Source organism: Pseudophryne corroboree, chromosome 12, assembly GCF_028390025.1.
Source record: "Pseudophryne corroboree isolate aPseCor3 chromosome 12, aPseCor3.hap2, whole genome shotgun sequence".
Lineage (NCBI taxonomy): Eukaryota > Metazoa > Chordata > Amphibia > Anura > Myobatrachidae > Pseudophryne > Pseudophryne corroboree.
This window is the reverse complement of record NC_086455.1, coordinates 114,288,834-114,305,768: the sequence shown is the minus strand read 5'-3', so window position 1 is coordinate 114,305,768 and position 16,935 is coordinate 114,288,834. Positions and strand designations below refer to the sequence as shown.

The 16,935-nt window shown below is 45.9% G+C and overlaps 1 protein-coding gene across 3 annotated transcripts in view; it reads left to right on the top strand.

The window, feature by feature from the left end:
* The window catches only part of BAZ1A (bromodomain adjacent to zinc finger domain 1A), a 284,468-nt gene that overhangs the window by 126,793 nt on the left and 140,740 nt on the right, over positions 1-16,935 (top strand). For all 3 annotated transcript variants that reach the window (XM_063947878.1, XM_063947879.1, XM_063947877.1), the window contains exon 13: positions 9,467-9,562. In XM_063947878.1, the coding sequence (XP_063803948.1) occupies positions 9,467-9,562 (96 nt within the window). The remainder of the gene's footprint in view (positions 1-9,466; positions 9,563-16,935) is intronic.

The following is a 16,935-nucleotide window of genomic DNA, read 5'->3' as shown; positions in this document are numbered from 1 at the left end:
ACAGCACTGCAGCTGTGCGCCATTTTCCTCTCAGCACACTTCACACGGCAGTCACTGAGGGTGCAGGGCGCTGGGAGGGGGGCGCCCTGGGAGGCAAATGAATACCTATTTTGGCTAAAAATACCTCACATATAGCCTCCGGAGGCTATATGGAGATATTTAACCCCTGCCAGAATCCGTTAAGAGCGGGAGACGAGGCCGCCGAAAAAGGGGCGGGGCCTATCTCCTCAGCACACAGCGCCATTTTCCCTCACAGAAAGGCTGGAGGGAAGGCTCCCAGGCTCTCCCCTGCACTGCACTACAGAAACAGGGTTAAAACAGAGAGGGGGGGCACTAATTTGGCGATATGCTTATATATATATTAAGATGCTATAAGGGAAAACACTTATATAAGGTTGTCCCTATATAATTATAGCGTTTTTGGTGTGTGCTGGCAAACTCTCCCTCTGTCTCTCCAAAGGGCTAGTGGGTCCTGTCCTCTATCAGAGCATTCCCTGTGTGTGTGCTGTGTGTCGGTACGTGTGTGTCGACAGGTAGGAGGACGATGTTGGTGAGGAGGCGGAGCAATTGCCTGTAATGGTGATGTCACTCTCTAGGGAGTCGACACCGGAATGGATGGCTTATTTAGGAAATTACGTGATAATGTCAACACGCTGCAAGGTCGGTTGACGACATGAGACGGCCGACAAACAATTAGTACGGTCCAGACGTCTCAAAAACACCGTCAAGGGTTTTAAAACGCCCGTTTACTTTAGTCGGTCGACACAGACACAGACAGGGACACTGAATCCAGTGTCGACGGTGAATAAACAAACGTATTCCTTATTAGGGCCACACGTTAAAGGCAATGAAGGAGGTGTTACGTATTTCTGATACTACAAGTACCACAAAAGAGGGTATTATGTGGGATGTGAAAAAACTACCATAGTTTTTCCTGAATCAGATAAATTAAATAAAGTGTGTGATGATGCGTGGGTTCCCCCCGATATAAAATTATGGGCGGTATACCCTTTCCCGCCAGAAGTTAGGGCGCGTTGGGAAACACCCCTTAAGGTGGATAAGGCGCTCACACGCTTATCAAAACAAGTGGCGGTACCGTCTATAGATAGGGCCGTCCTCAAGGACCAGCTGACAAGGCTGGAAAATATAATAAAAAGTATATACACACATACTGGTGTTATACTGCGGCCAGCGATCGCCTCAGCCTGGATGTGCAGAGCTAGGGTGGCTTGGTCGGATTCCCTGACTAAAAATATTGATACCCTTGACAGGGACAGTATTTTATTGACTATAGAGCATTTCTATATATGCGAGATGCACAGAGGGATATTTGCACTCTGGCATCATGAATAAACGCGATGTCCATAACTGCCAGAAGATGTTGTGGACACGACAGTGGTCAGGTGATGCAGATTCCAAACGGCACAGTATGGCCGTATAAAGGAAGAGGACTTGTTTGGGGTCGGTCCATCGGACCTGGTGGTCACGGCAACTGCTGGAAAATCCACCGTTTTTTACCCTAAGTCACATCTCTGCAGAAAAAGACACTGTCTTTTCAGCCTCAGTCCTCTCGTCCCTATAAGATCATATCTGCCCAGGGATAGAGGAAAGGGAAGAAGACTGCAACAGGCAGCCTATTCCCAGGAACAGAAGCGTTCCACCGCGTCTGACAAGTTCTCAGCATGGCGCTGAGACCGTACAGGACCCCTGGATCCTACAAGTAGTATCCCGGGGGTACAGATGGGAATGTCGAGACGTTTCCTCTTCGCAGGCTCCTGAAGTCTGCTTTACCAAGTCTCCCTCCGACAAGGAGGTAGTATGGGAAAAAATTCACAAGCTGTGTTCCCAGCAGGTGACAATTAAATTACCCCTCCTACTACAGAAAAGGGGTATTATTCCACACTATATTGTGGTACTGAAGCCAGAAGGCTAGGTGAGACTTATTCTAAAAAATTTTTTTTGAACACTTACAAAGGTTCAAATTAAGATGAAGTCACTCAGAGCAGTGATAACGAACCAGGAAGAAGGGGACTATATAGTGTCCCGGGACATCAGGGATGCTTACCTCTATGTCCCAAATTTGCCCTTCTCACTAAGGGTACCTCAGGTTCGTGGTGCAGAACTGTCACTATCGGTTTCAGACGCTGCCGTTTGGATTGTCCACGGCACCCCGGGGTCTTTACCAAGGTAATGGCCGAATTGATGATTCTTCTTCGAAGAAAAGGCGTCTTAATTATCCCTTACTTGGACGATCTCCTGATAGGGGCATAGTCCAGGGAACAGTTGGAGGTCGGAGTAGCACTATCTCGGATACTGCTACAATCAGCACGGGTGGATTCTAAATATTCCAAAATCGCAGCTGATCCCGACGACACGTCTGCTGTGCCTAGGGATGATTCTGGACACAGTCCAGAAAAAGGTGTTTCTCCCGGAAGAGAAAGCCAGGGAGTTATCCGAGCAAGTCAGGAACCTCCTAAAAACAGTGCATCATTGCACAAGGGTCCTGGTAAAAATGGTGGCTTCCTACGAAGCAATTCCATTCGGCAGATTTCACGTAAGAACTTTTCAGTGGGATCTGCTGGACAAATGGTCCGGATCGCATCTTCAGATGCATCAGCGGATAACCCAATATCCAAGGACAAGGGTGTCTCTCCTGTGGTGGTTATAGAGTGCTCATCTTCTAGAGGGCCGCAGATTCGGCATTCAGGATTGGATGCTGGTAACCACGGAGCCCAGCCTGAGAGGCTGGGGAGCAGTCACACAAGGGAAAAATTTCCAGGGAGTGTGATCAAGTATGGAGACTTTTCTCCACATAAATATACTGGAGCTAAGGGTAAATTTATAATGCTCTAAGCTTAGCAAGACCTCTGCTTCAAGGTCAGCCGGTATTGATCCAGTGGGAAAAACATCACGGCAGTCGCCCACGTAAACAGACAGGGCGACACAAGAAGCAGGAGGGCAATGGCAGAAACTGCAAGGACTTTTCGCTGGGCGGAAAATCATGTGATAACACTGTCAGCAGTTTTTCATCCCGGGAATGGAAACTGGGAAGCAGACTTCCTCAGCACGACCTCCACCCGGGAGAGTGGAAACTTCATTGAGAAGTTTTTTCCACATGATTGTAAACCGTTGGGAAATACCAAAGGTGGACATGATGGCGTCCCGTCTGAACAAAAAACGGGACAGGTATTGCGCCAGGTCAAGGGACCCTCAGGCAATAGATGTGGACGTTCTGGTAACACCGTGGGTGTACCAGTCGGTGTATGTGTTCCCTCCTCTGCTTCTCATACCTAAGGTGCTGAGAATTATAAGACGTAGAGGAGTAAGAACTATACTCATGGCTCCGGATTGGCCAAGAAGGACTTGGTACCCGGAACTTCAAGAGATGCTTACAGAGGTCTTATGGCCTCTGCCGCTAAGAAGGGACTTGCTTCAGCAAGTACCATGTCTGTTCCAAGACTTACCGCAGCTGCGTTTGTCGGCATGGCGATGGAAAGCCGGATCCTAAGGGAAAAAAGGCATTCCGGAAGAGGTCATTCCTACCCTGGTCAAAGCCAGAAAGGAGGTGACCGCACAACATTATCACCACGTGTGGCGAAAATTTGTTGCGTGGTGTGAGGCCAGGAAGGCCCCACAAAGAAATTTCAACTCGGTCGTTTCCTGCATTTCCTGCAAACAGGAGTGTCTATGGGCCTCAAATTGGGGTCCATTAAGGTTCAAATTCGGCCCTGTAAATTTTCTTCCAGAAAGAATTGGCTTCAGTTCCTGAAGTCCAGAAGTTTGTCAAGGGAGTATTGCATATACAAACCCCTTTTTTGTGCCTCCAGTGGCACTGTGGGATCTCAACGTAGTTCTGGGATTTCTCAAATCACATTGGTTTAAAACCAGTCAAATATGTGGATTTGCAGCATCTCACATAAAAAGTGACCATGCTCTTGGCCCTGGCCTGGACCAGGCGAGTGTCAAATTGGTGGTTTTTTCTCAAAAAAGCCCATATCTGTTTGTCCATTCGGACAGGGCAGAGCTGCGGACTCGTCCCCAGTTCTCTCCCTAAGGTGGTGTCAGTGTTTCACCTGAACCAGCTTATTGTGGTGCCTTGCACCTACTAGGGACTTGGAGGACTCCAAGTTGCTAGAGGTTGTCAGGGCCCTGAAAATATATTCCAGGACAGCTGGAGTCAGAAAATCTGACTCGCTGTTTATACTGTATGCACCCAACAAGTTGGGTGCGCCTGCTTCTAAGCAGTCGATTGCTCGTTGGATTTGTAACACAATTCAACTTGCACATTCTGAGGCAGGCCTGCCACAGTCTAAATGGGTTAAGGCCCATTCCACAAGGAAGGTGGGCTCATCTTGGGCGGCTGCCCGAGAGGTCTCGGCATTACAACTCTGCCGAGCAGCTACGTGGTCAGGGGAGAACACGTTTGTAAAATTCTACAAATTTGATATCCTGGCAAAAGAGGACCTGGAGTTCTCTCATTCGGTGCTGCAGAGTCATCCGCACTCTCCCGCCCGTTTGGGAGCTTTGGTATAATCCCCATGGTCCTTTCAGGAACCCCAGCATCCACTAGGACGATAGAGAAAATAAGAATTTACTTACCGATAATTCTATTTCTCGGAGTCCGTAGTGGATGCTGGGCGCCCATCCCAAGTGCGGATTATCTGCAATACTTGTACATAGTTACAAAAATCGGGTTATTATTGTTGTGAGCCATCTTTTCAGAGGTTCCGCTGTTATCATACTGTTAACTGGGTTTAGATCACAAGTTGTACAGTGTGATTGGTGTGGCTGGTATGAGTCTTACCCGGGATTCAAAATTCCTCCCTTATTGTGTACGCTCGTCCGGGCACAGTACCTAACTGGCTTGGAGGAGGGTCATAGGGGGAGGAGCCAGTGCACACCACCTGATCCTAAAGCTTTACGTTTTGTGCCCTGTCTCCTGCGGAGCCGCTATTCCCCATGGTCCTTTCAGGAACCCCAGCATCCACTACGGACTCCGAGAAATAGAATTATCGGTAAGTAAATTCTTATTATATATATATATATATATATATATATATATATATATATATATATATATATATATATATATATATATGACACACAAAGAAAACCACAGCAGTCACCACCCCAGAAGCGGGGCACACAATGAAATTACCACTCATAGGGTGGGGTGCATGTCACACAGCACTCGCCACCCCAGCAGTGGGGTACACATCTGCACCTACCACTCACAGGGTGGGGTGCATTTAGCCCATGACCATATCACTCAGATACATACAAACTGAGAACCCAGCACTCACCATAGCAAGCTCACTTATCCTCAACACTTCAATAAATAAATTATGGGGGTTTTGTTAGTGGATTGGCCAATGCACAAAAGCCTGCAAACCGATCGCCAAGGTACCCCACCTTCATGCAGGTACTACTCTATCACAAAGTTTTAAAACCTGACTACTGTTTTACACATCTGCCTGCTTGGTTTAATGTGCACCTGCCACACACTTTATGGCTTTTAAAGGTACACTAGTCCCCTTACACTGGCTAATAGATTGCTAAGAAACAGCTGAGACAGGTTCAGGATTATAGAGTCCACACGGGTGCATGAGAAAGCTAGTTGCCACGGTTAATAAGAGTTACCCATAGATTAACCCCGTCATATACACACACAGAAAACTACAGCACTCCCCACCCCAGATGCAGGGCACACCAATGCATTTACCACTCATAGGGTGGGGTGCATGTAACACAGCACTTGCCACCCCAGAAGCGGGGTACACAACTGCACTTACCACTCATAGGGTGGGGTGCATGTAGACCATGACTACATCACTCAATAAGTAAATGGTGGCGGATTTGTCAGCGGATTGGCCAATGCACAAAAGCCTGCAAACCATTGATTTATTGAAGTGTTGAGGATAGGGTTCTCTGTATGTATATGTATGTATCCATGTGTGTCTATATATGTGTGTGTGTGTCTATATATGTGTGTGTGTCTATATATGTGTGTGTGTGTGTGTATATATATGTATGTATGTGTATATATATATGTATGTGTGTGTGTGTATATATATATATATATATATATATATATATATATATACTCAACAAAAATAAAGGGAACACTAAAATAACACATCCTAAATCTGAATAAATGAAATATTCTTATTAAATACTTTGTTCTTTACATAGTTGAATGTGCTGACAACAAAATCACACCAAAAATTATCAATGGAAATCAAATCTATTGACCCATGGAGGTCTGGATTTGGAGTCACACTCAAAATTAAAGTGGAAAAACACACTACAGGCTGATCCAATTTTGATGTAATGTCCTTAAAACAAGTCAAAATGAGGCTCAGTAGTGTGTGTGAATTGGATATGGTCAGCGCACTCAGATGTGAGGATGTGTGTGAATATTTGAAGGATGTGAGGAGGGGGTAGAGGGGGGGGGATATCCGTTTGGTCAATGATTGTGTGTAAAATGATTGAAGAACAGATTGTACTGATTTGAGATCTGATGTTTATTTGTGGGTAAAAAGGTCTCTATCAGGTGTGTCCTGCAGACCACCCTTTGTGCAGTATACCCTGCTAAATGGTATACCCTGATGCGTATTGACCCCTGATGGGTGAATGTCAGGTGTTCCTGTTAGGGCACCTTTACCATAGGTGGATATGACCTATGTATTAAATAGGAGTATAATAGTTTATCAGTGTTCGTGGGGGGATGAGACTATTGCGGCGTCCCGCTAGTCCGACCCTTGTATTGCTGATGTCTATGTGCACCACTATGAGGAGACAGGTTACGGGCTTGGTTCTTTTACTTACCGCCAGGGGTGCGTTCAGCGCGCCTGTACCGGCTCAGCTTCCATGCCTGTATCCTCCGGTGCTGCTGTCTACCAGCCCGTGGCATCTCGAACACCGTGCGGTGCAGCAGCCACTACACTCGCCTGCTTCGGGTCCCGTTGGTCACTTCCTGGTAGCCGCGTCACGTGGTGCGGGATCTCTCGGGTAGTCCTCGTTCTCCAGCCTGGGGAGAGAGCTGTAAAGTGTAGTAAAATAGCTGTGTTGCAGTGTCCAACGCGTTTCAGCAATACCAGGGTCTACTTACCTGATGAAAAGGCTGCCATGCCTTGAAACGTTGTAAGATACATGCTTTTTGTTTTGTTCGACACAATGTTATTTGTTGTCACTATGCTTTGAATACAAATATTTTTTTTTGCATAAGTCCATGGAGTGCCGCCTCATTTCCTTCGCTGCTAACACCTGAGCCACAGGTGGGGAAGGATACCTCCACTGCATTATCATTAGGAGGGCACCCTGGCATTGATTTATCCATTTTTTTCTGGGTGCCGGATGTTTTCTGTTTTATATATCTATATATATCTATCTATATATATATATATATATATATATATATATATATATCTATCTATATATATATATATATATATATATATATATATATATATATAGATATAGATATACCAAAAGACGGCACTCACTGGTCTCATACAGAATCAATAGACAGCGTCCTCTTGTCAACGTTTCGAGTTTATTTCAACCCGTCATCAGGATACACATAACAAACAACAAATAACACAGACATACCTTATATACCCCTCCATGCTGCCAAACGAGTGCGCGCCAAACTAAGCTCCCAGCTGCATAATCAGTGTGATTAACACAGTCAGTGTATTCACACTCCTCACGGAAGTCCACATGCGGAAAACAAGTCGCGTCCGGTTGCCTTGGCAACCTATAACAACACACGGGCCATCAAGTATGACTCACACCAATAGCGGTGCAGGTCATGATGCATTTCAACGGGGAACCAATCAGTGGAAACATCACCTCCCACACACTGAACTCACTGGCCTCCGCAACTGTTCCCATAGTAACCAAACAGAAGCTGGTTATAGGCGCTAAACAGCGCGTACGGTATCCGTAATCACCCGTTTGGCAACATAGATTAACAATACCACTAACATATCTATAAAAATCAACAAACACAATAGTATATAACCATAATTGCCAACACAGAATAAAGTGCACAGTGCATAAAGAACAGTCATAAAAGACCCTCAAGTACAATTTATAAAGGCATCCCATAGCGTCACTGCAATCAAATATATCTACAATTATCAAAATAATCCCAGATCTCGCATAAAACAAAGTATCAAATTCAGATCATAGCATAGGGTTACTGATATCACCAATACATATTGTAGGTAAGATGATCATTAAGACCTCTGGGTTTCACAGTATCTAATACCTGTATCCATTTAGTTTCAATCTGTAACAGCCTCTTATGTCGATCACCACCCCTCGGGCTCTCTGGTACATGATCAATAATAATATACTTAAGGCTTGCAAGCGAATGATTATTCTCAACAAAGTGCCTTGCCACCGGTTGTTCAGATGGCTTACCATTCAATGCCGCCCTAATTGACGACCTATGCAGGGTCATCCGCTCTCTAAAGGTACGTATGGTTTTACCTATATAGCAGGAACCACAGGGACACTTAATCATGTATATCACGAAACTCGTTGTACACGTGACAGCTGATTTGATCATATATTTTTTGCCACTATGTGGATGGTAGAAATGTTTGCTCGCGATCATAAAGCGACATGTTGTACACCCAGAGCACTTATATAATATAATATATAATGCTCTTGTAAAGGGTTTGCTTCACAAAGAACGACTCTTCACTCGGGTTGCTCTGTCAGGTGGATTCTTTATTCCTCACAAATGTCACATCTCATTTGTTCAGCACAGCCTCCCTAAACCAGCCCTCTCTGTCATCCAGCCACTAGCTGGCATTGGAAGTTCTGCCCACTGGTTCCCACAAACCTTTATACCTTCAAACAATCACGCCCACGTAATGCAGTTGTTTGTATTACCTTTGCTGTAGCTAGGAGCAGGATTCTAAACCCTACCTGCCCCTTGTCCCAGGGAGTAACAAAGTACCATCTATCCACCTGCAGGGAGCAGGCTAAGTATTGTCTGCTGTAACTCTGGAGTGCACAATCTGTGCTATAAGATATCAGCAGCAGACACATTAGTCTGTGGTCACATCCTGCGATAGCAGTGTTCAGCTTCCCTTCTGGGTACCAAATTAACTGGAACTATGGTTGGAAGAGGTGTACTGTATATCATCATCTCAGTCTGAGTTGAGCGTTTTGACGGCTTTCTAATAAAGCTGCGCTAGTAGAAGCACAATTAAATTATGAAAACGTATAGATATGTTAACATATAAGCTAAGCTGCCATAGACGGCAGTATCAGAAAGTACCCTGCTTATGGGGAAATTGGATAAATAAAACTGCTTCAGTCTTGGATATACAGATGGAGGGCAGCTCAGACTTCATTCAGATATTTTGTTAAAGTGACAGCATCCAGCTGTGTATGGCAGATGCAACCTATTCATTTATCTAACACATGTCTACTTTTATGTTTGCAGGCCTGACAGAAGCTTTGGGGGAAGACATAGACACGACAAAATCTGCCCTGTCAGCAGTTGCCTCTTTAGCAGCAGCTTGGCCACAGCTAAATCATGGTGTGTGTGTGGGTCTAGGGTTTTTTTTTAATCTTTTGTTTGGTAATATTTAGAGCTATATAAATTTTATTTTGGATAGACCTACAAATTATTTATACTCCTATTATAAGAACATTGTGTCTATCTTTCCAAGTTGGTACAAAAACTACTGAACCAAAGAAATAACTTGCACTTTGTTTCATCTCAATCCATCAAGTTAAAGCTGAGCAATAGCAAAAACAAAATGTACTGGCATCATTGATGTAAGAGATAGGTGTGGCACCATGCGAGTGGTCAGTAAGGGGTGGGCCCGCGTTCACTTGAATAGAATAGGCTACTTGGCAGTCTGCACAGGGCACACAGTGACATTGGTGTGAGTGGTGGCCATTAGTCTGTATAGTGCTGCTTGTCACATGGGACTCTCCTGCGACATGGTCCCTATGCAAAGCTATACAACTAGAACACCTCAAGCATAAAAAAATGTTAGCAGAAGAGATATTATCATGGGGCGAAGCCGTGGGCAACAGATAGTAGCTGTATATATTAAAGGTAGCCCTGTAAATCTGAAATGTAAAATTGGTAAACTGGGACATGCATGTGAACAAAAGTTTTGCTCAGACATAAATCCTTTCCGTACTTCCTTTTGGGTGGGTTAGACCAAACTCTGTCCTCAAGGCACCCTAACAGTCCAGGTTTTAAGTATAGCCATGCTTGGGCACAGGTGACTTAATTAGTACCTCAGTCAATTTGATTTAACTATCTTTGCTCAGCCATGGATATCATTAAAAGCTGGACTGTCAGGATACCTTGAGGACCGAGTTTGGGAACCACTGGGTTACGCCATAAACCATTGCAAGAGCCCATCCCTGCTCATCTTGCAGATATGGGTGCACATGAATATGAATAATGGGTAAATAAGCAATCTGTGCAAAAGTTCTGTAGTGTGTAAAATAGGTAACATTGAGATGCATGAAAGCCCTAATCAATGTGTCTATAAGTGGGACAGTGGGTCAGTCCTGCAAAAATCAGGACAGTTGGAAGACCGGGATCGGTACTTATAGCGCCAATTATCAATTTCATTAACTTTTAGTAAAAGGTGGCTTGAATGTAGGCTTGATATGTTTGCTACCTTTTTTACACTCCCGTTTGCTAAGGACATGAGGATATGTTTGGTAAGGTGCCTAATGTTGCGTTGATAGTGTTTGCATCCTTAGGGATCTTAACAACGCTTCTGTTATAGTGTTCTATTGGGGAGGCTTGAACATTAACATGGATTGTGATCTTATTTATTTTAAGACTGGTTTTCTGATTATTATTTTTTTAACCTTTGCCACTAACTTATTGGGAGAGATGCTCCGTCATCCGGGTTCTGCCATGCATTGTATTTCCATGGTCTGACAAATATACATAATAGACCTCAATAAGTTAAAGTATGAATAGTTAAAATAGAACAATCTACATTATTTATTTTGTGGAATAATTCTTAGGGAAACAGAAGTTGACCACCTGGGAATTTTCTTGTGATAAGGAAATAGGGAGAACATAAAAAGAAAAAAGACTGGAGAGAATGCGCCATACGTGGAGTATTCAAAGCAGCAGTAAACTTGATATATCCTATAGTAACTGTAAGCAGGCATGTATTATTTCTCTTACGTCCTAGAGGATGCTGGGGTTCCATTTAGTACCATGGAGTATAGACAGGTCCTTTGGGAGCCATGGGCACTTTAAAAGTTTAATAGTGTGGGCTGGCTCCTTCCTCTAAGCCCCTCCTACCAGACTCTGTTTAGAAAATGTGTTCGGAGGAGCCGGTCCCAGCTAGGGGAGCTCTTAGGAGTTTTTCTAGTTTTATTATTTTCTGAGTTTAGTTAGGTACAGACAGGCTGCTGGCAACAGCCTTCCTGCTTCGTGGGACTTATGGGGAGGGGGGGGGGGGGACCTACTCTAGAAGTTAATGGTTCTCTATCTCCGCTGACAGGACACTGAGCTCCTGAGGGTGCTGATCGCAAGCCCATTAGGCGACAGCTCACTCCCACAGCATGGCCGCCACCCCCTAACAGAGCCAGAAGAAAGAAGAGTGGTGAGTACAGCACCGGCGGCCCGGAGAGCGGGTCGCTGGCGGGAATGGCGGCACAAGGGTCTGGAGCGCAGCTCTGACAGGCTGTTCTCCGAAGGCTCAGCGGCACACTGTGTACGGTGCTATGAGGGGCTTCCTGGGCCTGCGCAATCACCCTACACTGGTCAACACTGCTAACGGGCTAATTGCGCTGATAGCGAAGAAATACCTCAGGCCAGTGTAATACAATAAGTGCGGGAAGACGTGCCATTACAAAGGGCAGGACTTCTCCTCAGAGCAGATCCAGCACTCACCAGCGCAATTTTCTCTGGCAGGGAGCGCTGCCCTCCACATAAGTAACACTGTGTTATAGATAAGGCGGGAGTGTAACAGTGCCCCGTGATTACCTGATTGGATTCCGCTGTGCGCCCGCTTTCCGCACAGCGGAATCTAATCGGGTAATCACGGGGCACTGTACGGGGAGGTATTTATATGTTTCTGTTTGTATTGCACCCTTGTTTTCCTGACAAGGGTATAGGTTCCCGAAACGTTGAAATAAAGCACTTCAACTACATGAGTGACAGTCTGGGAGTGCCGCTATCACGCTATGTGCCGCACGTGGAGACAGTACTCTGTCATTTACTGGTGTAGTTATGCTTAGTTACCCTGTACTTGTCCTAAATTGTCTTCAACTGTGAGTCACGGTTTTCGTGTTTTGATTATGTGCATATGTACTCTGTAATTGGGCGCTGCGGAACCCTTGTGGCTCCATATAAATAAAGGATAATAATATATATTATAATAAAATACCTTCCCACTATTTAGAGCGTTAAACTCCTTATTTGCGAAAACCTGAGTACACCCAGAGATATAATCCACATCCCTAAAGAGTGTCTAAATTGTCAAAGGAAGTTGTGTTACCTGTCCCTGGTACAACCTCCATAAAGGATTAGACTGATCGCAGATTGAGACTACTCTCTAATACTGTGCACTGCTACAGGTGTGGCTCAGAGACCTTCGCTTGCGTAGATCTCCGGGGCTATAGTTAAGTGGTCAGGCTCCTTATTTGATGATTTAGATTCTATGTATAGGAGTGACATTTGTTTTTTTCTATGTCACTTAGAGGATTCTACAGGCTTCATGGTTGGAGGCCATGAAGGAGGTTGGCCTGCGTCACGTAGGGGCCACTAATCTGGCAGTTTAGACAAGCGGGACGGTGGCTACACCAATGGACTGCAGATATAGAATCCAAGAAAGGTATGGCGGGTCCTCCCTTCACAGGTGAGGCCCTGTTGGGACGCACTGGATACATCAATGTCCATGCCAACTGCGGGTAAGTCGTCATATCTTCCTTCCGCTGCTGCACAGACCAGGAAATTATATCCTACCCCTACACTGCAATCCCTTCAGACCGCAAGGTTTAAATGTGAGTCCAAGGGTTCCTCCACTTCCTTTAGAGGATGTTGGGGGAAATCCAGAAAACCTACACTGCCAGGTTCCCAGGGACGGATTTCGGATTCTCAAACCCTTCGGTTTGTCGGTGGACCTCCCTGCCTGGGGATCAGGCAGGTGGGAGTGCTAAAGAGATTTCAGTTAGACATCTGGCAAATATCCTACCTAGACCCCTGGAAACGGTTAGTACTCCCGCCTCACAGATTATTACTAGCTTCTCGGACAGAACGTGCACTACTGCAGGAAGCTAATCAAACATTTGCCAATCAACTGTTATTGTTCCAGTTCCACATCACCTACAACACAAGGGTTATTACACAAACCTGTTTTTGGTACCAAAACTGGACGGTTCGGTAAGGCCAATATTAGACCTAAAAATATTGAACCCTACTTGAGGGCTTTCAAATTCAAGATGGAGTCTCTGAGAGCGGTGATCTCAGGTCTGGTGGATGGGGGAATTCCTAGTATCTCTGGATATCAAGGATGCGTACCTTCACATTCCGATCTGCCCGCCTCACCAGGCTTCTGTAAGATTTGAGCTGCTGGACTGTCACTATCAGTTCCAGGCACTGCCATTTGGCCTCTCCGCAGCACTGGGGGTATTCCCCTAGGTCATGGCAGAGATGATGCTACTCCTCCGCAGACAGGGAGTGAACATAATTCCATATCTGGACGATCTGCTGCTAAAAGCATCTTCCAGGGAGAGGCTATTACAGAGTATTGCTCTCTCAACTCGCCTACTCTAGGATCTGGGGTGGATCCTGAACCTTCCAAAATCACGTTTAGAGCCGACAGAAAGCGTCTGTGATCCAATCTATGGTCCGGGATGTCCTGAAGCCAGCCCGGGTATCCGTTCGTTGGTGCATTCGCCTTCTGGGGAAGATGGTAGCCTCCTACGAGGCTTTACAGTACGGAAGATTCAATGCACGGTTCTTCTAACTAGCTCTCCTGGACAAATAGTTGGTATCACATCTTCACATGCACCAGCGGATACGCCTGTTGCCGAAAGCCAGCAATTTCACTCCTCTGGTGGCTGCAAACTTCTCACCTACTCGAGGGCCGCAGGTTCGGAATTCAGAATTTGATTCTTCTAATCACGGATGCAAGTCTCAGAGGTTGGGGAGCAGTCACCCAAGGGAAGGACTTCCAAGGAAAGTGGTCAAGTCAGGAAGCTCTCCTTCCGGTAAACATTTTGGAACAAAGGGCCATATACAACGGCCTTCTACAAGTGGCACATCTTCTGAAAGATCAGGCCATTTAAGTTCAGTCTGGCATCGTCAGGGCGGTGCCCTACATAAACAGGCAAGGCGGAAACGAAGAGCAGAGCTGCAATGTCAGAGGTAACGCAAATCCTCCTCTGGGCAGAAAGACACGCGCTGGCGCTGTCAGCAATCTTCATTCCGGGAGTGGAAATCTGGGAAGCAGACTTCCTCAGCAGACGCGATCTCCATCCAGGAGATTTGGGCCTCTATCCACAGGTATTTGCAGAGGTAACAAGCCGATGGGGTGTACCTCGCATAGTCATGATGGCCTATCGCCTCAACAAGAAGCTCCGGGAGGTCCTGTACCAGGTCAAGAGACCCACAGGCAGTGGCGGTGGATGCCCTGGTTAACTCCATGGGTGTCCCAGTCAGTGTATGTGTTCCCTCCACTTCCACTCATCCCAAGGATTCTCAAGCTAATAAAAAGAACAAGAGTTCAGGCAATCCTCTTTGCTCTGCACTGGCCAAGAAGGGCTTGGTACGTGGATCTTCTGGGATTACTTTTGGAGGATACGAGGCCTCTTCCTCTTCGCGAGAACCTTCTTCAACAGGGGCCATTCACTTATCAAGATTTACTGCTGCTACGTTTGACGGCTTGGAGGTTGAACGCCAGATCTTAGCTTGGAAAGGAATTCCAAAAAAGGTAATTCCTACAGGCTAGGAAGGGAGTAACGTCAAAACATTACCATCGGATTTGGTAAAAAGTATGTGTCTTGGTGTGAATCAAAAGTTTCCTACGGTGGAGTTTCATCTAGGACGTTTCTCCTCTTTCTGCAAGCAGGTGTGGATGTGGACCTACACTTGGGCTCCATAAAAGTCCAGATTTTGGCCTTGTCCATTTTCTTCCAGAAACAATTGGCTGCCCTCCCTGAGGTTCAGACATTCTTGAAAGGAGTTCTGCCACCCTTTGTGCCTCCTACGGCACCTTGGGATCTTAATGTGGTGTTGCAGTCCCTGAAATCTGTTTGGTTCGAACCTTTGCAGGAGGTGGACATAAAGTTTCTTACTTGGAAGGCTGTCACTGGGGGCATTGTCGCGCAAGAGTCCTTACTTGATTTTCTATGAGGATAGAGCTGAGCTCACCACGCGTGAGTGATTTCTTCCAGTAGTTGTGTCGGCTTTTCATATCAACTGACCGATTGTGGTGCCAGTAGCTACTGACACCTCGATTACTCCATGTCCTTGGATGTTGTGAGGGCTTTGAAAATATATGTGAAGAGAACTTCTAGTCACAGAAAGCCGGACGCTCTGTTGTCCTTTATGATCCCAACAAGGTTGGGTGTCCTGCTTCTAAGCAGACAATTTCTCGCTGGATCAGGTTTTCTATCCAGCATGCTTATTCGACGGCAAGCTTGCCGTGTCCAAAATCTGTTCAGGCCCACTCGACTCATAAAGTGGGTTTTTCCTGGGCGGCTGCTCGGTGTGTCTCTGCTTTACTGCTTTGCAAAGCAGTTACTTGGTCAGGGTTGAACACGTTTGCTAAGTTCTACAAGTTCGATTCTTTGACCTCTGAGGACCTAAGTTTGGTTAATCTGTTCTGCAGGTGCCTCAGCACTCTGCCTCCTGTACTGGGAACTTTGGTACATCTCCATGGTACTAAATGGAACCCCAGCATTCTCTAGGATGTAAGAGAAAATAGGATTTTAATTACCTACCGGTAAATCCTTTTCTCGTAGTCTTTAGAAGATGCTGGGCCCGCCCAGTGCTTCGTTTTCCTGCATTGTTGCTTGTTTAAGTATTGGTTCAGCAGTTGCTGTTCCTATTTTATGCTGGTTAGCAGGGTTTCTTCTAGTTCCTGCTGGTTAGTTGCATGCTGGTTAGCATGGTTTCTCCATGTTGCATGCTGGTTGGCATGGTTTCTCCATGTTGCATGCTGGTTGACATGGTTTCTCCATGTTGCATGCTGGTTGGCATGGTTTTTCAATTCGGTTGGAGCTGGGGTGATTCTCACCACTATCTGTGTATTGCCTTCTCTCGAAGTATGTCAGTCTGCTCGGGCACAGTTTCTAGACTGAGTCTGGTAGGAGGGGCATAGAGGGAGGAGCCAGACCACACTATTAAACTCTTAAAGTGCCCATGGCTCCCAAAGGACCCATCCATACCCCATGGTACTAAATGTAACCCCAGCATCCTCTATGGACTACGAGAAAAGGATTTACTGATAGGTGATTAAAATCCTATTATCCCTTTCACACTACTTCAATAACAAGGGTTCTTGCCGGCTTAACCCGGGTTATGGCTCAGTGTGAAAGGGTCCCCGAAAAATAGCCTGGGTCCAGTGATCCAACCTAGTAAGAGAGCAGACTTGGTCTTGTAGGGGACCCGGGTAACTGGGTACTTTGAACGGGTAACCCGGGTTGTCCGAATTGGGTCCTGTTAATGCCCTATGCCGGACTAGCTTAGTGGCACTTGGAGATGATGTCATTGCCAAGTGCTGGCAGATGAGAAGCCCGGAAAATAACCCAGGTCCAGCCTGCTGTGCGAGTTGGTTTCAAGGTGTTGTGACACAGCTTGAAACCTATGTTCAAGTGACCCGGGCTGGACAACAGGGTCACTGGTTTAGGTTTGAACAGGGTATTAGAAACAACACAGAGCAGTAAACCAACAAACTGGGTAGTATAGAAAAT